This window comes from Eptatretus burgeri, chromosome 7 (genome assembly GCF_056783735.1).
Source record: "Eptatretus burgeri isolate ZD-2024b chromosome 7, Ebu_testis_v1, whole genome shotgun sequence".
NCBI lineage: Eukaryota > Metazoa > Chordata > Myxini > Myxiniformes > Myxinidae > Eptatretus > Eptatretus burgeri.
Window position 1 is genome coordinate 42165060 of NC_140967.1, and position 24128 is coordinate 42189187.

Sequence of the window (24128 nt, forward strand, 5' to 3'; positions counted from 1 at the left end):
AAAGCAGGGAATTTGAAGAGGGTGGGTTTGGGGTAGATTAATGTGGGTAGAAAAGATGGAGGTTTTGGATGGGGGAAGATAAGAGGTGGTGGTGAACAAGTCTTGAAGGCCTGGAGGGAAGAATGGGATTGAACAGGGTGTGGGAGTTTATTCCAAAGGCGGGAAAAAAAGAGGAATGAAAGAGTGAAGGTGAGCAGTGATTCGTGATTTTGGTAGTTTTATCAGAAGGGGGTTGTTGGCAGACCTTGAGCGCCATGCGGAAATATGGTGGGGACATATTGCAGACAGAGCAGGGGGAGCGAAACCGGAGAGGAGACGGTAGAAGACAGAAAGACCACTGACCTGTGTCCGATGAGAAAGTGAGAGGCCCAAAGACTCAGTCTTATCACAGGAGATACCAATGATCCTCAATGCCTTGGTTTCCATAGCGTGAAGCCGAGAAAGATAGGAGGCAGGAGCACCAGCCCAGAGTGGAGAGCAGCACTCCATCAGGCTGTGGATGAAAGCTTTGTATGTGGTCAGGAGCTCAGGTCGGCCGAGGAAGGACTTTGCACGATGGAGGATTCTCAGTCGGCGACTGGCTTTGGAGGCCAGGTTGGAAATCTGGCTTTCCCAGGAAAGATCATAGCAGATGGTGATACCAGAAGCTTGAAAGAAAGGACTTCTTCCAGAGGATTATTGAGAAAGTGGATGGGGTGGGGGGGGGGTTCTAAATGGTCCTTTCAGAGGGACGTAGTGAGAATGTGAGACTTCCACTCTGCTCCCACCTTTGGCTGCGACTTCCCCTCTGCTCCCACTTCATTTGTCTGTGTGTTGTGCCATCCTCCAAACAATGATGACTCCATCTACATCTCTCTCAAAGAATATGGACCAACGTTTAACCACTCATCCAAACTCTCTCTTCCTCATATTTGGGGATTTAAATTCACACCAAGCAAAATTGGCTGGGTGTTGGTACCTCTCTTACCAGCCATGGCACCTCAGCAAAAGATGTCTGTGACACCATGGGACTGACTCAATCTGTGAATTTTTCCACAAGGATTTCTCCCAATAACAAATATTCCCTTCCGGACTTGGTGATGACAAACTTCCCTGCAAATATCTTCTGCTCCAACCGATTCATCTGATCATATGTTAGTGAGAATCAACATCTCTGGCTTTTCTGTTAGAGCTGCCTCAGCACCAGCAAGTCGAGCAGTTCATTCAGACAGACTGGCAGGGACTGCAAACAGCCATTTCACTTCAAGACTGGTCCCCTATATCTACAGCCCTTGGTATTACTTCAGCCTCGGAATTCTTCACCCAAAACTCGCTCTCTCTTAGAAACAGATTCATCCCATCTCATCTTCAGTTATCTGACCCTTATTCCAACCCATGTTATAGAGAATTGTGTGGTGAAACAATTGCTCAAAAAACAACTTGCCTTCTCTTCCTGGAAAACAAACTCAAAAGAATCTCAGATCATTCCAAAAAGCCTGCAACAAGTATGTGTCCATTCTAAGGAGGAGCCAGAAAACATCTGTCCAACCTCAAGATTGAACTTTCAAAGTTGTCTCCCTGCTCCAAAACATGGTGGTGCCTTGTTAATTCTCTCTCTGGAATATGCTCCACCACCCTTCCCTCACTACAAATGGCACCACAACCAACTCTGCTCATGAGAAGGCTGAATGTCTCAATTTTGTGTTTGCTTCCAAATCATGTCTGCAACTCCTTGCTCTCTGTACCCAACTTACCCAATCACACCTAACTGCTTCTAGTGTCTTTTGCTCATGAGAATGTGGAGAAGTTTGTTATCCCCCGACTGATTCTGCAACTGGACCAGACAGAATCAGCACAGGAGTCCTAAAAACATTCTCTGCTGCTCTTACACATCCTCTCTCGGCCCTTTTCACCCTATCATTTGCCCTTGTTCATCTTCATATAAATCAGCCATCACTGAATCCTCCATTGTACAAAGACAAAAAAGGTGTAAAAACTGATGCCCTCAATTGCAGACCTATCAGTCTATTTCCAATCATCAGCAAGGTCATGGAATCCATCACCGCAGTTGATATGAAATCCTTCCTTTTCTCCAACAGCATCATCTCAGATCAGGTCACTCCACCTTGGACACGATGCTCCGACTCTTCCAACAATGGATGGAGACTCTCAATTTAGACATGAGATCAGGGACGTCTCTCTGGACATATCCCATGCTTAAAATACAGTGTGGCATCCTGCCTTGCTCACTGAACTCTGCCTATGGCATCCAAGGCCGACTCCACACATGGCTTACCTATTTCCTAGACTCTCATTGCCAACATGTGGTACTCAATGGAATCCTTTCAGCTCCTCTCCCTGTTAAGGTTGGAGTGGCCCAAAGCAGAGTTCTGAGCCTAATCCTGTTACTGATCTTCATCAATGACCTTTCTGACTGAGGAAATTCTGCATAATATATTTGCTGATGATTGTACCATCTGCTGTGACATCCCTCATCCTCCAGACGGGCATGGCCTCTTCCCCCTCTTTAGACCTTGACAAAAATGACAAGTTGGTCAAACACTTGCAATATGTCTCTCAATCCAGAAAAACATCACACTCTGTCTCTGTCTCTGTCTCTGTCTCTCCGAAAGGATCCTCTGGCAAACCCTCAGATCTACTTTCTTATCAATCATCTTGAGGAAGTTCAGTCACTCAAATTCCTGTCTCACTATCAGCATTGATTTTTCTTGGGCAAAGCATACTTCAAAGTTGGCCTCCAAAGCCAGTTGCCTGCTGGGAATCTTCCATCATACAAAGTCCTTCCTTGCCACACCTGAACTTCTATCCACATGAATGGTCTTCATTTGCAGCTTGGTGGAGTACCGCTCTCCCCTCAAGGCTGGCTGGCTACCCTGCTCAGTATCATTCTGTGGAATCCAAGGTCTTCAAAACCATCAGAATCATCCACATTGAAGCCGAGTCTCTGGGCGTATTACTTCCCATCGCAGACAGGTCAATGATCTTTGTCTTCTACACCTCCTTCATGGTATTGCACCCCCTACTCTCTCCATGCTTTGCTCCCCTCCCCCCCTCCCCCCCTCCCCCCAAGGTTTCTGCAGGGTGCATGCAGTCTGCCAGTAACCCACTTCTCATGACATTCCTAAAATCGAGGCTCACTGATCACATTCACCCATTCGTTCCTTTTTTCTCACCTGCACAATTAACTTCCTCAGTCTGTTCAATTTCATTATTCCCTCCAGTGTTTCAAGAGAGCTGTTCACCACCACCTCACGTACCCATGAGCTTGCCAGGTACCCCATCCATATCGATGATCTTTTCCATCCTCATTAACTCTGCCCAAGCCCACCTCTTTCCACAATCCCAGGTTAATATAATTTTGAAGAGTTATTTCAACTTTGTATTCCCTCAATTTTTATATCGAAAGCATATTCTTAATCCATTTTGTGAATTCTGCAATTTGTTGGTGTGGCAGTATATGCAATTAACATTTTTTGATTGTGGTGACTGAAGGATGTATACAAAAAAAACCCCAAATAAATAAATAAATAAAGATTCTGCCCCCCTTTTATTTTCATCCTCAACATATTTGCGTGTGTACACCCTCAAAACATCCATCTTCTTCTTCAACACGAAACACATGTGAAAACTTTTATTATTACATCTTCATTTCATCAACCATCTTTATAATAAAGAAATTATGTGATCAACACAATGAAAAATGTATTATTCCCATTCTCCTTACTTGGGTGATATTCAGAAACAATGGCCTGGTAATCCAGTCCCACTCGCATTCCACCACCTGTCAATAAGGAGACAGGTGAGCAAACAGACCAGACAGGGAGAAGGCAGTTAGTAAGGGAGTGGGAGAGTCAGGGTAGTAGTGTATACTTCTGTAACTATAAATGTTTAGAGCAAAAAGGATGTGGCTAAACATTCCATCCAAAAGAGTGAGGGAGCTTGGATTAGCATTGGTTTCGCTGGGTTTCCATTATTCTTCTTTTTTTTGAAATGGGTGAATAGAAATACTGCAATGAATGGTGCAACAACAAAAAGGAAGCAACAAAAAGAATGATGGCAGGAGATATGAGAGCAAAGAAAACAGAGAAAGATGCTGCAGAATTTTTTAAAAAGAAAAAAAAAAAAAGCAAATAAATAGCAATGGGCAGGTAGGGAGAAAAGTTACAGTATAAAAGGAGTAAAGGGGAAGATGACAACAGTGAGCGAGAAAGAGAAAGGGTGATAGTATGAGTTGCAAAATATAAAGGTAGTATGAGTAGGAAAAGCGAGAGAAAAACAACAGTGGGTGAAAGCAAGCACAAGTTCAAAGGAGGGAGGGTGGTGGTGAACGGGAAGAATGAGCTGTCTAAGGCATAGGAAGCTGCCTACATGGATACATGTGAATGAGAATGAGGGGGGGGGGCAAAAAATATCAATTTAATAACCTCCACATACACACATGGAAGAAAACAAATAAATACAACTCAATGTCCATGAATTGTCAGATGAAATCAATCTTAAACAGACCTAGTTATGAGTTATGGTGTCAGCAAAAGATGAGAATAAACTTGATTTCCGAACTATCAAATAGTTTTGGGGCAGAAGTGAAAATGTGACAAATCGTGAGTCAGGTAGCTTGGGTTTATGATGAAATTAGCAATAATTACTATTGCATGGACAATAACCAAGTGGTCTGAATAAAGCTCAAACACCATGACAATTCTTATAAAGCTTCTCAACGAGATCTTTTCCCAAAGCAAAATAAGACATTACACAGATAATTTCAATGGCAGCCAATGCTCTCTCTATTTCTCGAGAAAGAAAGTCTTCCTTTCCACAAGACAGTTCATGGAGTTCCTTCGAATTGTAGCAATATGCAATTTATCCAAAAAATTATTTTAACCTATTGTGCTCATGATATCAACAAAAAGCTGCAAATACAGGTATGAGGAACGTTATGATCCAGTTCAAGAAAGTACTCTAGAAAAACAACAATCAAAATAAAGCCCAATTACTACACTGTAGTCCCAAGAAGAAAGCCAGACATAACAACACGCATGCGCACGCAAGCACGCACGCACACACACACTATTGTATTTGAAGTTATAACCTTAAGTTATAAGCAATTGACTGATTTCGAAACTGCCCGGATCATCAGTTGGGCACCGTTTTTCATTGAGGTTTCGATTCTTTCAGCTGAGAACCTCTCAAAACGGTGGATCCAAAACCCTGGTCGCAGGTCCACATCAGTAGATTACTCAACATCAATGGACCCACATCCTCAAAGTTGTGTCCAGACAGTCAATGCAATATCCTAATACAAACTTATTTAATTATTACTTTTAATGTATTATTACATTTGAATAACTTTAATCATACATCACTTTATATGACAATATATTAAGTGATAAACACGTCCATTAAACAGCACCTCCATCTAACCATCGACTCAAACTAGCATTCAAATATTCAAACTGTCATTAATTACCGATTTTAACATGCAGCACTGTGTATCTTCGCAACCACCAATAAATTATATTCATGCTTATTTATAATGTATTATATAAATAATTTTTTTTTTTTTTTTAAATTGTATTTTCAAGTCATTTTAAAGTTTGCATACCATTACAAAAAAAAAAAAAAACTTAAAAAAAAAACTGAATTTTCACGAGAAGTAGAGGACAGGCACAACCAATTGGAATTCATCAATAGGATAAAGACACATGCTCAACATTTCAACTACAAAAATTGGCTTATGCTGGAAGGGAGGATTGTGATTGTCAATGTAATTGGGTGGGGAAGAAGCCATTTGGTTGATAAGGACAAGGTTTTCACTACTCCCTTACCCATTTACCCCCTACCTGCGAGGTATTCAAGTACAGTTGCATTCTGCTTGTGTAGTCCGCTGAAGAAAACCTTTCTTTGATGAAAGGTTGGGCCTGAGCCTTTGACCATGTGGTAAATTTCAGTTGGTTGTGCCTTTACATTATGACAACCCCTTCTTCTTCTTCGATCTGCACTGGAAGAAAGGTTAACAGACATCAGACCTGGGGGTTTACACAATAAAGGAACATTGGAATTTCAGTATAATTGCATCATCTACCAAAAACCTAATCCAAACTCACTGTTTCCTCTTTGCCACATTTTATCTGTTGATCTATTGCCCCCAGTCTGTTCTGCTCTTCTTTAAGACCGAGATGAGCAAAAGTAAATTAAAACTACTTATTGAATTAACTACTTGATAAATATTCATGAAATCATCTTGATGGAATTTCTGATGATGTCAGCTTTATATAGAGGTATATGTGATGAGTGGATGTCGAACACACAAATCATTGCAACAGTATATGCCGATTTCCTGGGTCGCTTATTGGACAAACTTTTACCCGTGAGCTTTCATAAATCATACTCAATAAGAAGCTTAATGAAGATATACAGAAACAAAATTATTTACAGAAAGTAGAGGAGCTCAACTACCCCAAACTGCAAAAAACATAAAAATGGTCATTTATCACCGTTATATTGAAAAAAATATCACGCAACTCCCAACTCGTTTCCTCGCGTCAGGTCTGATGAATTTTCACACCATGCTAAGGGCTACTTGTGATAGGGTGGACATAATTGGGGGGGGGTGTTGACCGTGAAGGTGTGGTTGGAGTTTACACCATACCCGGATATGAAGAGATTAAAAAAGTGTCACACACGTATTCCATGTTATGTCACGTAATCCTGTGTTGCCTGCAAAGTGGAATGGTTGAACGAGATGTGTGACAACTTGTGACAATGGCGGCCTTCTCTTCTTCGGATTTACCTTAACAACACAATGCCATGGCAAAATAAAAGGATACTTTTTTTCCCCCTTCTCCGAGTCAACTAGCAAGACATTGGCGTGACAACATCACCAGATGCTTGAATGCAGCCCAAAATCAGCCCCAGGTATTTGAGCTGCCAAATCTGGTCCTTCACCCATGACCGATCAGAGTGGGTGTAAAAAAAATCTTCACGAAACCCTGACCACTCCCATATGGCCTCAAAGACGTGGTGTAAATGAGTCCACACTGTATTGAGGTGTACAAACCAACACTTTGAATGATTATTTTCAATGTCCTGTTGTTTGTAGACATCAAATATGTTATCATATGTATAATTTGAGTAGTGTGTGTTTGTTATTTTGACTTCTATGCATTCCTAAACTGCTGAATGGAATGAGTTATAAAACGGTGTTTACACTTGGGGTGTACATGGAGTGTTTAGGTGGTTTTTAAAAAAAAATAATAAGAAGAAGAAAACAAGATTCCTATTCCCAGAAGTGGGAATATTACGACAACTGAACCACTGGATGGAATGAGTTGAAAACTGGAAGTTGTACTCGCGGGGTGCACGGGAGGGGTCGAAGGGGTGAAAATAAATTAATAGTTCTGGGGGATGAGGGGTGAGAGGATCACCCCAATCCTCAAAGTAAATGTGTATCGTATAACGCCACCTGGTGGAGGCCGGTATTTCAAATCATAGATAATAAAAGCGGGGGAATTAACCCATCCTTTTGGACGGGTTCTATACACATGGAATAAATTACAACAACATTATTTTATGCTCGTACTCTTAAGCAAAATTATAAATGTATACTTGCCTCAACATCGCAGTCCAGCTGTGCGTTTCGAGCTTGTAAAGTAACATGAAGATGGCTGAACAGAATACTCAAAGTTTACTAAGCCCATCTCGCAGCAAACTGTGATGCTGCACTTAAGACTGTACAACTTTGTCCTGGACTAGCATGACAATGGATGACGTTTAGAAACAAACAAGTGGTGAGGGTGGTTTCTTTGAAAATCTTCTGTGCTTTATAAGGATAAAACACCCCACCCTCCAAACCAAAATTGCCACAATTGAATCCAAGCAGTCTTCTCTTAACATTTATTGAATTCTTCCCCATATATTATAATGGGTGTTGGTGACTCTCTGGGCAGTACTGTAAGATATATAATCCACATTATTCCTTCTCTATACAAATGACGTTCTCCCTGAAAAGGTCTGGATGATAATTTTATTGGTACAAAGCTCCGATGACAATTCTCTCCACTGGACAATCGAAATTCTAATAGGAAAGACAATTTGCTCCCGCTTTCTTGACCCATGACCAAAAGCAGTACATTATCTGGAAGATAATAATATGTTGTCATTTACATTGAACATGATGTTCAACTCAGGTAAGAGTTTGTGTTTTCACTCCCATTTTCCAAGAAAGAAAACCATGAAAACCCAACTATATTTTTCTGTAAACAGCCGCTTACAGAAGTGAAATCTCTGGAAGTCCTCAGCATAACTAACACCCATAATCTGTAGCTCAGCTGCCAAATGAATAAAGATACCAAATGATCATTCTTTATCGAGCTTGGTCCTCACTTGATATAGAGCTTTTGTTCATAATGATGCAATATGTGGACAGGATAATAATGTCCTATATTGCATAATGATGCAATATAGGACAATGGATGTGGAATCAACAGAACGTTATTTGAAGTATGCCAACTGCCAAGGTCAGAGCAGAAAAATGGGATTAACACCAGACACGTCAGCTTCTCCTTGCTTCCATTGACAGTTAGCATACTTTGATCAAAGATCAAGAGATGAAGTATGCCTCCCTGCTCTGTCCTGCTCCAGACTCTAACTCCAAAAATTCAGTAATCTGCCTTTCCCAAACTTCTCTCCTGTTGTACTGCTTTTGGAACCAGCTACTGGTGTCAACCTCATCTTGCATTTCCCTCCACGATGTCAAACTTCAATGTGGCTGTTCATCAACACCTAATAGAAAATCCCACCCTGTTCATGATTCATTTCTACTTACACTCGGTTTTTCCAACCTCCATCAACGAAGGTGGATATGGGGTTACATTTTCACCCCTATCCGTCTGTCTGCAAGCAGGAAATCTCAAAACATTGTGCATAGATTTGGATGAAACTTGGTGGACAGGTTGGGTATGTGACAATGACGAAGATCTGGATGCGAGAAGTTTGTAAATTATTCTTCACCAGTGAGAAATAGAGCCAAAAACGATATACAGGACAATATCTCAAAAAGTTGTGGATGGATTCGGACAAAACTTGGTGGATATGTTGGGTAGCTAACAAGAACAAGCCGAATGGATTTTGTTTCAGGTCCAGATGCAGGTGTAGCCTATGAAAACGTATACTGTTCAGCCTGGCACAGGCATGCGCTCAACTGAGTGTGGTTCTAGTGTTTTTTTTGCATGCTTTTTCAACTCTTGATTTGTCAATTACTTGACTTGCACACCAAGGTCCTCCATGAGTCAGAAACTATCATGTATATAATTTTTTTAATTATTATTTAACACTCCATGCTAAAGACATTTCTGATAAGTACACTGCTGAATATAGCTGTTTGTTTGAAAATGCTATTGCAACAAATATTATTTTGCATTACATTTATAGAGAGAGGTTGAATAACAAGTTTTCTATTTATGTTCAAAGAGTGCAACATTTCGAACAGAAAAATGCAACAATGGTGTTTTGGTTTGGTGTTTCCATTACAACACCCTAGTCCAGTGTTTCTCAAGGTGGGGCATGGCAATATTTTGGTGGGGCATGAGGATTCAGAATTAATGAATCAATATATGATCGCTTTCATAGCTTTGCTACGAGTTCCCTTCTTGGTTGACTCAGCTATTTCTGGTGGATTTATCCAAAGTACCAGAGCAATACCAAGAGGAGTTATGCGAGTTGCAACAAGATGAGTCGGTGAAAACTCTTTTCAAGATCAAAGGAACCATGATGTGGCTGTCTGAGGAGAGAGAAAAGAAATACCCAAACCTGACTACTTTGACAAGGGAAGTATTGATAAATTTTCCATCATCTTATTTAGTCGAATGTGGATTTAGTGTTGTTACCGATTTGCTGCAAGCTAAGAGAAATCGACTGGAAATCACAAAACGTGGTGATTTAAGGCTGAAACTGAAAAAATTGGTTCCTCAAATCAAAAAAATCTGCAGCCAGCGTCAAGGGCAGGGCTCCCATTGAAGTGAGAAGCAATTGAATAAAATTTGCAATAAAGTTTTAATAAAGCCTTTTGAATACATATGTAGTATATACTGTAGTGTCTACAATCATGGTGGGGGCGTACGATTTTTTATGAAAATCAAAGTGGGGTGTGGGACAAAAAAGGTTGAGAAACACTGCTCGAGTCCTTATGGGTAACCACAGATTCAAATACCATCTATGATGTGAATTTTTAAGGAGCATCGGACTGCGACATTCGTGGTCCACTATTCACGGGTCATAAAGTGACCTGCTTCTACATTCATGTTTTTTTTAATTTTTAACACTTCCGGACTGGTCTCCTATATCCACCACCACTGATATTAATTCAGCCTGGGATTTCTTCCACAGAAAACTGTTTTTTTTTCTCCCTCACACACACACACACACACACACACACACACACACACACACACACACACACACACACACACACACACACACACACACACACACACACACACACACACACACTAATCCCATCTCATCTTCAATTATTTTACCTATCCTCCCACTCTTGGTTCTTTGAATAATGGAGTGAGGCTGTTGATATTGTTACGGCTGTGGAAATTCGCAGAACACCATAAAGGTCCTTAGTTCAGTTAGATCGATAAGTCTGTGTTCAGTTAGATTTCCCCACCGTTGTTTAATGGGCTGTGATCCTTTGAGATAGTGTTTTTCTTTTACTATCGTTATTTTGGACCAACCACACAACAACCACCTTAACCACAACGCCAACCATGCCACCATAACAACAATCACGATCGTCTCGACCACCACCAACATCGCTCTCAAACAACCGCTTCAGACCCACGGTCCTTCCACCACCACCACCACCACGCGTGCCTCAACAAACCACGCCATCCTCATCACCTCAACCACCACGCCAACCACAATTACGCCAATCACCTAACCACCTACCCCGCTACACCAACTGCCGATCCCCCTTCTCCACACACCAAATCGCAACTCTCTCCGCTCATAAAAACCGTCTCTACAAAGCAAAAGGAACAAAGGATATCGATAACGCCAGGGAAAAACAAGAAGGAACTCCGATGGCGCACGGATTTTCCCGCCTGCTTTTTGTGCGCTTTGGTGTGGGGGAAGTGCGATTCCAGCCAGAGGTCAAAGGTCATGTGAAGGAGGGGCCTCATTTTGGAGGAATGAATCTCCCTAGGCTTGGGACATGTAACGATTCCCTCGCTCCCCCCCCCCCGCACGCTGCGGGGGGGGGGGGCGAGAGGGTTGGGAATGGGGAACACCCCCTTTCTCGAAGCTTCGCGGAGGAGCTCGAAGGAGGGCGGAGCAAGAAGCCAGGAGGAATATAAGGGCGTGTGGGACGCCAAGTAGGGTGTGTTGGTGGTTTCTTCTGGTGGTCTTCCTGGTCGGGATCTTCGGCTCATGGTGGCCTGTCTGTGGAGAAGCGATCCGTGGAACAACCCGTTCATCGGAGCTCGCAGTCGGTGGGGAGTCCGGGCGTGGCACCATGGACGCAGACTGGAGGAGCCGCTCTGCCAGCTCTGTTGCGCAGACCTGCGCCTTCGAGTGAAGAGCGCAGGAGAGAGCTCGCCGGCCCCATGGAAGGCCCGAGTCAGCCGCGGCTATCCTCGCTGCCGTCGGGACAGACGTCGCGACTCGCCCATCAAGGCACCACAAGGGTGCAAGTACCCTGCAACGGTCTCGTGGGGCCCGTTCGGTCACCAAGGCTCCACGGTATAAAGGTCTACGGACCCTGTCTGACTCCTTTGTCTTTGAGGGTAGTCTTTTCTTTTCTTTTAAATGAATGTTGGTGGCGCCGTCTATAAGTAGAACTGTGTAAGTGCTTGTAAATGATAATTGCTGATAGACGGTCGTAGTACTTTCACCTTGCTCGTGTCTTTGTCCCCGTCCAGTGCATGATTGTTTTACTGCATACGCATTTTCATTGCTTTGCCTGTATACGTGTTAAGTAATAAATGTGCTGATTTAAATGTTAAACCCTTTCGTCGTGTCCTCTTTCCCTTATTGGAACGCCATCTCGTATTGCGGAATATTAGTTGGGTTTTAAATACCCGTTAAATAGAATCGGATCCGGCGAGGTCGGGCGATAATACCCGCTCAGTTATCACTGAAGAACGGAACGGACCACTTGAGCGGTTCGTGTCCAAGCCGACCTGCGTCGAGGTACGGTCTCCCGGTAGGCTACCCGCGCGAGTCCTTAGGTGTATCGATATTCGGCGATTGACCCTATTTTGCGCGGGTAGAAAATTGGCGAGGCCGTGGTGCGATTAAGAACCCACCTGTGACAGGGTTCCAGTGTTGTTCCGGAAGGTCACGGCTGAATTGTCCGTCCGGTGGGCGACGTGGCTGCTATTACAAAAACGCGGTCGATCGCACCCCGGTGGGCGTGAATTCGCAACAATATAAAAAAAGAAAAAAAAATTGCATTCTCCTGGAAGGCACATTCGATCGAAGGCAACCTCATAACATTGCACAAAGCCTGCAACAAGTGTGTATCTACCAACAGGAAAGCATGAAAGCAACGTCTGACTAATCTCAAGAATGAGCTTTCAAACTTGTCTCCCTCCTCTAAATCTTGGTGGCACCTTATCAAGTCGGTCTCTGGTGTATGTTCTCCTTCCATCCCTTTCCTCACTTCAAAATGGCACCACAGCCAACTCCGCTCGTGTGAAGGCGGAATGCCTCATGTCTGAGTTTCCTTCAAAATCTTGTTTCCCCAATTCCTCCCTCCCTCCCTCCCTCCCTCTCTTGTACCCATCCTTCCCGGCTGGACCCAATTGCTCCTGTATTGTGTGTTTAGCACCTGAAAAGGGGTAAAAAAAAAAAGTCTGGCAAAAAAAAAAAAGTGATCTGTTGCTTTTGTGTTTCGCCTTTGCTCTTTTCACCCCATCATTTACCATCTGCTTGGAAGTCAGCAAACATCACAGCAGTACAGAAAAAGGTGCAAAAACAGATCCCCTTAACTACAGCCCAATTAGCTTACTTCCAATCATCAGCATGGTCATGGAATCCATCATCGCAGTGGACATTAAATCATTCCTTTTCAACAATAACCTCATCTCAGATCATCAATTTGGATTCAGACCTGGTCACTCTACCTTGGACATACTGCTTCTACTCTCCTTGCAATTGTGGAGGCCCTCAATTTCAAACATGGGATCAGGGCCATTTCTCTGGGCATATCTCAAGCTTTTAATACAGTCTGACATCCTGCCTTGCTCATTAAACTGTCTGCCTATGGAATCCAAAGCCAACTCCACTCTTGGATTTCTGACTTTCTCCAGTCTCATAGACGAGTGGCTCGCAACGGAACCCTTTCCTCTTGTCTCCCTGCCAAGGCTGGAGTACCCCAAGGCAGTGATTATTCCTTGAGGCCCCATATTATTCCTAATCTTCAAAAATGATCTCCCTGACTCTCTGGAAAATCCACTTCATCGATTTAATGATGGCTCCACTCTCTGCTGTGACATCTCCCATCCTTCCGACAGACAGGGTCCAGAGACAAACGAAGCCTCTTCCCTCTCCTCAGACACTGACAAAATCACAATCTGGTAAAACACAATTTTGCTTATGCATCCATATTGTCCACCCTTTGTGTTCTCCCTTATCCCTCATCACTACATACACCATTTATTTGTCAGTCTCCGTCTACTTTCTTCCTCCACCCTGCTGTTGATTTGTTTTCCCCTTTCTCATGCTGTTCCCTTTGTTATGTTGTGTCCTGATTACCCTCACTGAAGGATAGGGTATTGCGTTTGGGTCCATTTCTTTGTCTGTCTGTCTGTTTGTCCGCACAGAACTTTTGTGTTTTTCTCTGCAACTGCTTGTTGAATTGAGAGAAAATTTTCAGCAGAGGTGCGACTACTCATGTAGAATGTCTGAATCATAATTACTAGAAAGGCACTCAATAGAGAGTATACCTCCACCACGTCATACCTGATCCAAGAGAACATCGGGCCAAATACATATTGAAATATCATGCAATACAGTACTTTATCGTTTTTTTGCCCCATCTCTCAATGGTGAAGAATCACATTACAAATTAAATAATTATTGTATCCAGATCCAGATTCAGATCTTCACCAAAATCTAATCATTTCTTCCTTGTCGCACCCCAACATGTCCACCAAGTTTCATCCGAATCTGTCGACAACTTTTTGAGAAATAGTGCTACGTATCATTTTTGGCCCCATCTCTTAATGATGAAGAATCACTTTAAAAATTATAGTTGTCGGATCCGGATCCGGATCCAGATCTTCACCAAAATCTAATCAGTTCGTCCTTGTCACACACCCAACCTGCTCACCAAATTTCATCCGGATACGTCAACAACTTTTTGAGATATCCTGTACACAAACAGACAAACAAAGACAGAGGGAGGTGAAAACATAACCTCCTTCACCTTCGGTGGCAAAGGGAATAACGCCATAGGTTACGAGGTGTGGCAGCTATGTTGGAAAAACGGAAAAATATTGGACCTTTATCTCCGAAACCACACCAAGGAAAAAAATTGAAACTTAGCACATGGCAAGTACTCCTCATGAGGAATAAGTGATTTTTTTATGATGTCATAGGTGCCTTCGTTATGACATCATAATTGCATATGTAGAACGCTACATGTAATCAGTATGAAAATTTTTGAGGGTCATCAAGGGATAAAATGCTCCACAGAAAAAAATTGACGTCATTGGTCATGTGATTCGACAGCCATACTGTTTAAAAAAAACAAAAAAAACCCTTCAAAAATCTTCTTCTCTGAAGTGGCTGAACAGATTGAGGTGAAACTTTACACATATGACTGCCTGTCATTGAGGAACAAAAGGTTCACACATCTGACATAATAAGTCACATGGTTTGGCAACCATAATGGATTGAAGAAAAATATTATATAATGTTTTCTCTGGAACCACTTAATTAATTGGCATGAAACCACAATTATGATGTAGTCATGATGGCGAATACATGATTTAAATTTCAACTTGATCGGATTCATGCTCTGGCAGGCAGAATTATTTAATAATTTTTGATGTGGATTTTTTTTTTTTTAAAGGCTCACTTGGTGTGCCTGGATGGGTTTGAGGGTAGAGTAGCAGCTGAAATGCAAATCCTATTGAGTTTCCTCCTGATGACTTTATCTTTGTTTTTGCTTGTTCGGGTTCCTTCTGATGACTCCAATGCAGGGATGTCACTACCTCTTTGGTCTTCCATTCGATTTGAATTGAATTTATATTAATCCCATTCTGAATTCAATTGAATAATAATGAAAAAACGTCATGGGTCAGGGTCAGAAGTCCGTTGCATCAAAGGGGAGTTGCATCAAAGAAGGACGTCTTGGTACCATATCATCACGGCCAGCAGTTATAAAGTGGCAATTCTAATTATGTCACCACCAGTACACAAACACCACACAAAACAAGTTCTGGCAAGGGTCTGCAATCTCCGATTGCTCTTTCTAGTTTGTTTTGCATCATTGCTCTTCCACGAGCCGAGACCATGTTTAAAAAAACAAAAAGCCCGAATATTCACTGCATTTTTCAGGTACATATTCCCCGTGAATATCAGGGTCTGACAGTATTTTGACATGTGTCCTTCTAATTCACATAAAAGGGTGTGCGCCCTTCAACAATGGAATCACATTAAAATACACCACCTCGGAATATATATATATATTTTTGTTACAGATGTGGAAATTCACAGAACACCATTCAGGTTTCCCAGAGATCAGTTATGTCGATAAGTGTGTGTTCAGATTAGATTTCCCCACCGATGTCTAAAGGGGCTGTCACAACTTGACGATTTAGCCAGCGTATGCCGATTTATGAAAAATTTGTCTAAAACGCTGGCACACGTCGAATACGTTATGGGTAAGTTGTGTATACGTTAAGAGCACGCTGAAAAACACTGCCATACGTCGTAGTACGCTGGCTTTAATCGTTGTACTTTGTGGTTGTCCGCAAATTTTGGCATGCTTGTAATTTTACGACGTATGCCGGCGTATGGCTCACACATTCCGCATACGCTGGGGATAAGTTGTAGGCACATTATGCGATCGTTGACACACATTACTTGTAAGTTACTCATAAGTCGAAACACGTTGAGGTAATGATTAGCGTAACCGAAACTTATTTATAACCTATGAGTAACGTGTTGTAGGCACGTTACACGATTGTTGACACACGTCGAGGCACGTCATGCGATCATTGGCACACGTGGACACACGTTACTTGTAGGTTACTCATAAGTCTAAACACGTTGAGGTAATGCTTAATGTACCCAAAACTTATTTCTAACCTGAGTAACGTGCTTTGAATCTATGAGTAACATACCTCCAACGCATATTGACGTCTGCCGGACGACCACATAACTTACTGAACGCGTTTCAAATTTACAGCTACCGTATAATGGCATATTGGCAGCGTTAAAAAAAAAAAAACCAACACCAACTTCCAATATTTCGTCACATCCGATTGCCTCTTCAGTTTGCTCATGTCTTATTCTTAGTTCCTCCTCTGTGAATATTTTCTGTTTGAGGATATTGTCACGTCGACGTCGAAACTTAAAAGAAAATGTCCGAATATATTTTAAAATTCGTGATAGACTAAAAAAAAAAAAAACAACAAAAAAGCAACAACAACAAGAACTTCAGATATTTCGTCATGTGCCTTCACGGAACCAAGGAGAAAAAAAATATGTGCCTTGACGGAGAAAATAAGTTCCGGGTATGCTTAACATTACCTCGACGTGTTTCGACTAATGAGTAACTTACAAGGAACTTGTGTCGACGTGTGTCAACGATCGCATATCAAGCCTACAACTTATTCCCAGCATAGCGGAACGTGTGAGCCAGACGGCAAGTACGTCGTAAAATTTTCAGCATGCTTGAAATTTCACGACGTACAAGGCGTATTACGACGTATGGCAGTGTTTTTCAGCGTGCTCTTAACGGATACACAACTTACCCATAAAGTAATCGACGTGTGCCAGCGTTTTAGACAAATTTTTCAGAGGTCGGCATACACTGGCTAAATCGTCAAGGTGTGACTGCGATGTTGACACTTCCAATTCTCAGGCGGTTATTATTTAAATCGGCGAGCGGCAGCTTTTTAATAGGCTACGCCACGAGTTCGTCGGCGATAGTGCAGCGCGCTATGCATACGTTTGACTATCGTTGGGCATAGGTTGTGAACGCCGACAACACGCTAATCATTCGAGGGTCTAAGTTATCTATATGTGATTAAAACGTTCTGTGTACGTTACTAATACGTTATGCAAACGTCCAAAACTTAAAAAAAAAACATCAAAATTTCAGCGTACGCCAACGTTTTACATACATTTTTATACGTTGCTATTGCTGGCTACATCGTCAAGGTGTGACAGGGCCCTAAAAGGGTTTATTCGTGTAACCGGGCTGTGATGTTTGAGGTAGTATTATTCTTTTGCCACTTTTATCTTGGAACAACCGCATCTCAACAACCACAACCACATCTCAACAACCATGCCATCCCCACCACAGCACCAACCACGACATCTCCTCACCATCTGATCAACAACATTAAAGGCCTACAGGCCCTGTTCTTCCCCTCTTCTTTCCTGGGATTTTCTTTGCCTGAAAGTGGTGGCGCCTTGTCTATAAGTAGAATTGTGGTTAAGTGATTGTGTAAATAATAAATAGATACAGCTGCAGGTCTTTGGTTTGCTCGTGTCTTGTCCCTACCCCCATTCGTTGCATTAATCACATTGCATACATGCTTGTACATATCTGCATTGCTTCATTGACTGCATACGTGACAAATAAATGTCATTGTTTGAATGTTCACCTGCTCGTTGCGTCCTTTCCCTCCAATGAGCTGCCGTAATTACGTACGGAATATTAGCTGGCTTTTAATAGCCGATAACAGGGGTTTCCTTATTTTTTGGAGTAGGAGGCTACCATAAAAAAGTAGCAGGTTACCATCACCGTGAGCGAAGTGAGTGCAGCTGTATTGCCGGGGTCCAGGGCCCGCCTCGGGCCCTGGAAGCCGGAGGATCCTAGATGGCTGGAGATGCATTCTAGCATGATTTCTGACATGAAATAGTTCTCATATTATCATGCTGTTGGGGTGGAAAACTCCAAAAAAACAGGTGGTTAGGCCTATATTGGATGTAGTTGCATTAACATACTGACTGACTGACTGATTGAAATTCAGCGATACTGTATAGTTAGTTCAAGCAGCTTTTAAACAGGGTTCATCAATTTAAGGTTTAGGGCACACCAAGGTGTCTGGAAGATGGAGATTATCGAAATAATGTGTTTTCGTCTCGGATTCCAAAACAGGGGGTGTAGAGAGTTTGTGGTGACAAAAAAATTCGAAAAATCGGCACTGAAGTAGGCGGCGACCTTTGACATTTTTTTCTCCGAGTAGACGGCTGCGGGTCGCCGGTAACCGACTTCTAAGGAAACCCCTGCGATAAAGTAATCGGATCCGACGGGGATTGGCAATATAAAACCGCTCGTCAAATCGCAAACGGAACGAGCTGCTTATGAGCGGCTCATTTTCGTGCAGGCTCCGTTGAGGTGTAAATCCCCGGCATTTCTGTCTGCGCGAATAATTAGGTACATCGACAATTCGGCGATCAACCCTGTAGCGCGTGGACAGAAAAGTTGGCTGATCTATGGTGTGATTAAAAACACACCCGTAGCTGGATTTCGGCGTTGATCCGAAAGCTGTGACTAGGATTGCCACGGTCGGTGGGCGTGTGCGGCCACGAATTAGCTAAAAGCAGTCGCCCGCACGCTGGAGTGGTGGAAACCACAACAATATATATATATATATATATATACATATATACATATATATACACATATATACATACACATACACACACATGCCAAAAGTATGTGGACACCCCTAATTAGTTGATTTGGCTATTTCAGCCACATCCATTGCTTACAGGTGTATATAATCAAGCACACAGCCATGCAATCTCCATCTAGACAAACAATGGCAGTGAAATGGGCCGTGCTGAAGAGCTTCGTGACTTTAAACGTGGCACCGTCATCGGATGCCACCTTTCCAACAAGTCAGTTCATAAAATTTCTGCCCTGCTGGAGCTGCCCGGTCAACCGTAAGTGCTGTTATTGTGAAGTAGAAATGTCTCGGAGTAACAACAGCGCAGCTGTGAAGTGGTAGGCCACACAAACTCACAGAACGGAACCGCCGAGTGCTGAAGCACTTAGCACAGAAAAATCATCTGTCATCGGTTGCAACACTCACTACCGAGTTGTAAACTGCCTCTGGAAGCAATGTCAGCACAAACACTGTTCGGCGAGAGCTTCATGAAATGGGTTTCCATGGCCGAGCAGCTGCACACAAGCCCAAGATCACTATGCGCAATGCCAAGCATCGGTTGGAGTGGTGTAACGTTCACCGCCATTGGACTCTGGAGCAGTGGAAACACATTCTCTGGAGTGACGAATCACACTTTACCATCTGGCAGTCCAACAGACGAATCTGGGTTTGGCGGATGCCAGGAGAATGCCACCTGCTCGAATGCATAGTGCCAACTGTAAAGTTTGGTGGAAGAGGAATAATGGTCTGGGGCTGTTTATTATGGTTCGGCTCGGCCCCTTAGTTCCAGTGAAGGGAAATGTTCATGCTGCAGCATACAATGACATTCGAGACGAATCTTTGCTTCCAACTTTGTGGCAACAGTTTGGGGAAGGCCCTTACCTGTTTCAGCATGACAATGCCCCCATGCACAAAGTGAGGTACATACAGAAATGGTTTGTCAAGATTGGTGAGGAAGAACTTGACTGGCCTGCACAGAGCCCTGACCTCAACCCTATCGAACACCTTTGGGATGAATTGGAACGCCGACTAGGAGCCAGACCTAATCACCCAGCATCAGTGCCAGACCTCACTCATGCTCTTGTGGCTGAATGGAAGCAAATCCTCGCATCGATGTTCCAACATCGTCGAAGCCTTCCCAGAAGAGTGGAGGTTGTTATTGCAGCAAAAAAAGGGGGGGCTACTCCATATTAATGCCTATGATTTTGGAATGAGATGTTGAACAAGCAGGTGTCCACGTAGTATATATATATATATATATATATATATATATATATATATATATATATATATATATATATATATATATATATATATATATATATATATATATATATATATATATACATATACATATACATATACTAGCAAATACCACCCCGTTGCTTCGCTGATGGGAATAGTAGGACGGAGGAGAAAGAGGGGGAAGTGACAGTGGACAAGAGTGAGGAGGTAGAGGGGGAAAGAGAGAGGAGGGAAAGCAAGCGAGGAGGGGTGGGGGTGCGAGGAGGGAGGGAGAGTGAGGAGGGCTGGGGAAAGGGAAGACAGCATGAGGTGACAGGAGGGGAAGGCAGGCGTGGGGTGGAGGATTAATTACGATTCATACTGTCTCATCAAATATTTCTGCATAGAACAGCAGTGAAGATGGAAACAAAGTAATGTTTGAAATCCATTTTCTACCGGTCATACTATTAATACTGTCTCTAGACAAACACCGCTAGGACATGTCCGGAGTTAAACACCGGCCGAACGCGTCCGGAGCCAAGCCGTCCGGACGTAAACATCATCCGGATACGTCCAGACACAGAGACAGAGACAGAGGGGGAGAAAGGGGTATGGGAGGAGGGGGTACAGCGAGGACGGGACAGAAGAGGAGAGGAGAGGAGAGGAGAGGAGAGGAAGAGAAGGAGACATTTACTTTTCTTCTCCTTTATTGCAAGGAAGTTCGTACAGGCATCAAAAAAGGCAACCAGGAAAGGAAGGGGTAACAAAGAAGTAATATTTTTAAATTATAAATTGATTGTCAGAGCACCACCAACCGTGCTACATAAAGATTGCTTCGCACACCACCGGTTTTTAAATAAAACAGGATCTTAAATTTCAAACTCAAAAAGAACGCGCGATGTAACCAATGCTTTAAAAATAGTGAAAACGTCATCAGCTAAAACGTCAGTGTTCGTTTCCTCGATAAATAGATGGCTAGTTTTTCCTCAGAACACAAAAGGTTTGCTAAAACACATTCATTTCTGCATTGATACAAGACATTGAAACCAAATATAAAAACACAATGCATAAAAGTCAAACCGAGCCCCCGGATCACACGCGACATAATTCCAAAAAGCGAGGCCAACCTTGAACATTCAATGAAAATGTGAAAAATGGTCTCTGGGGTGTCGCAGAAGGGGAACAATTCCGAGTTTTCAGGACATATACGGTGGGACTGAATATTACAAGGCAGGATGTTGTGCGCTCGCCGCCATTGTAGATCGCCTGAGCGCTTGACAATCGGTTCTTTATACATCACCTGCCATTTAATTGATGTGGAAACGTTAGCTTGAAGCAGCGCTCGCCAATGAGCTTGTGGCTCTGCGGGTTTGTTCGGAAAAAGGGTGAGAACACATAGATTGTACACTGAGGATTTCTCCATCTGGTTAAAAAAACCTAAAACTTTGAAATAAAATTAAAAGATTTGGGAAAGGATATTGGGATAAATTGAGGGCATCTTCTATGTCTGGGTCCCATTTTAACCCGGTTTGCTTAAAAGTCCGTAAAATCACAGAGAAAATTCTGCCAATAACTCTGATGGACCTCACACTGGTGGCCACGGCAATATCAGCAGCTGGCTTCCATCTATGTACAAGGGGGTTCCTGAGGTGTTTTCCTCTGGTAACGCCGACATCAATAAACTTTTGCATGAAAGATCTGTCACTACAGACCCCATGAAAAAAAGAATTTAAAAATATTGGTTCATTTAAAAACATCTGAAGGGAGTAAGCACTGGCATCACGGCGAAAATAAACAGCCTGCCACGCTTCCAGCATGCTTCGGTAAAACAGAGGAATCGATGTCATATCCACGCGCTTCGTATCAAGAAGAAAAAGCTCGTCACCATAGCCTAGTTTCCTAGCTCGCTTAAGCAAGCAATGGGCAAAGGCTTTCCATGGGACGTCGGAGTATAGAAGCCTTCGTACTGAAAGGAGGCGAAAAACCATCACTTTGCTCGTCACATCTATTAGCCCCTGTCCACCTTCTGCAGTCGGCAGGCTTAGTATTCCTTGCCGGAGCCAGTGCTTTCCCCCCTCCCCCCCCCCCAGAAAAAAATCTACAAAAAAGCTTTGAAGTTTTTAAAGGATAAAAACTGGGGCCTGCAGTGCCTTGAAAACATGCCATAGCATTGATGTCGCAAGATTATTAATGACCAGAGTACAACCCCGGTAGGAAAGCTGCCTCAATAATCCCCTCCATTTTATCAACCGCTGCTCAGTTTTAGTAATCAGCGATTCCCAGTTTTTTGAAATAAAATCTTGAGTTCCAAGAAAGACACCGAGGTAGCGTATTCCTTCATTGGTCCATTCAAGCTGCCCTGGTAGGGTTGGAGGGGGAGTTTCATTCCGTGGACCGAAGTAAAAAGCTTTGCTCTTTTCCAAATTAACTTTAGTCGAGCTAGCCAAGCTAAATTCCTTGACAGACTCAACCAAAGCACGAACATCATCAGAGTGCACAATTGCGCAGAGATCATCCGCATAAGCAATGGTCTTTACGGGATTTTCTAACGGTAGAGGATAAAACCCTTGGAGCCGTGTACGTAAACGATGTAGTAAAGGTTCAATTGATAGGGAGTATAGAAGGCCAGACAGGGGGCACCCTTGACGAATACCCCTGGTGACAGGGAAAGGCTGACTTAAGACGTTATTTACTTTGAGCAAGCTAAAAATATTATTGTACAATAGTTTAATATAACAAATAAAATTTTCCTCAAAACCAAACCCCCGTAAAACAGCAAAGAGATAAGAATGATCAATCCTGTCGAAAGCTTTTTCTTGGTCTCAAAACACTAGACCAACATTCCTATGTTCAGCAATACAAATATCGATCATGTCACGTACAATAAAAATGCTATCATATATTGTCCTTTTAGGGATGCAATAACATTGATCGGGGTGTACAATCTCCCCAATCAGAGGTTTGAGGTGGTTGGCAAGAACTTTTGAGAAGATCTTGTAGTCCGTGCAGAGGAGCGAAATGGGACGCCAATTTTTAAGTTGCTGGAGGTCTCCTTTCTTAGGTATGAGAGCAAGTATAGCCCTGCGACAGCTGAGTGGTAGCAAGCCTAATTGTAGGCTATCAATTAAGAAGTCAACCAATCCCAGAAGGCTTTATAGAACTCTGCAGGGATTCCATCAAGTCCAGAAGCTTTACCTGTGGGCAAAGTTTGCAAAGCTGTAAAAAGTTCGTCAACAGTCACTTCCTTGTCAAGTTGTTGGCATACAGATTCGGACAAGGTGGGCAAGGAAGTGGTTAAGGAAGTAATCATGTCTTCTTTCGTGTTTCTGGCACAATACAAGTCAGAGAAGTATTGTTTCGTCAAGCTTCTGATGTATTTTGGATCGTGCGTTATTCAGCCTCCTGGTGCCTGCAGCGAAGTTATTTGCTGGTTTCTCTTTTTTGCGCTTCCAAAGCAAAGAAAAATTTGGAAGGAGTATCAATAGAGCTGTAGTTCATTTGCAGCCTAATTAGAGCCCCTCTGGCTTGTTTTGCACAGAGTTGAGCAAGGAGGGCTTTCTTCGTTGTTATTAGAGAAACAGTCCTTTCAGCACTGGGAGTTGGAAGGCTCGACTGGAGAGACAATATTTATTTGGCAATTAGAGATTGCAGCGCGGATTCGTTCTTTGTACAAAAGGAGCTATATTGCTGACAAAAGGTTCTAATATGGGTCTTCGCATTGTCCCACCATTGTGTGAGGCAGGAGTAGGAAGGCTTCCGTAGTAGAAACTCCCCGAAAGGTTCGAAAAGTGACAGAAAAAGCGTCATCTTGCAGAAGACTCACATTGAAGGTCCAATGCAGTGCCACGATTTCAGGCCGGGGAAAGTATATGAAGAACAACCATGTGGTGGTCCGAAAAACCACTTGGGGTGGTGTCAACATGGTCTATGACATTTAAAGTCATTATTAATGTAAAATCTGTCAAGCCTTGCAAGAGATAGCCGGCCATTTGCACATCGGCACCACGTGTATTGCCGTGCAGATGGGTTCTGGAGTCTCCATAC

General features: G+C 42.8%; 1 protein-coding gene across 8 annotated transcripts in view; it reads right to left on the bottom strand.

Annotated features, from left to right (window-relative positions):
* LOC147023108 (REST corepressor 3-like) overlaps positions 1-24128 on the bottom strand; it is a 110227-nt gene that overhangs the window by 72487 nt on the left and 13612 nt on the right. For 5 of the 8 annotated variants that reach the window (XM_085888176.1, XM_085888170.1, XM_085888169.1 and 2 more), the window contains exons 2-3: positions 5841-5993; positions 3725-3781 (exon numbers count right to left, since the gene is read on the bottom strand). In XM_085888176.1, the coding sequence (XP_085744302.1) occupies positions 3725-3781; positions 5841-5993 (210 nt within the window). Of the gene's footprint in view, positions 1-3724; positions 3782-5840; positions 5999-24128 lie in introns of all 8 variants that reach the window. The other 3 variants (XM_085888172.1, XM_085888173.1, XM_085888174.1) reach the window with 2 other exon arrangements.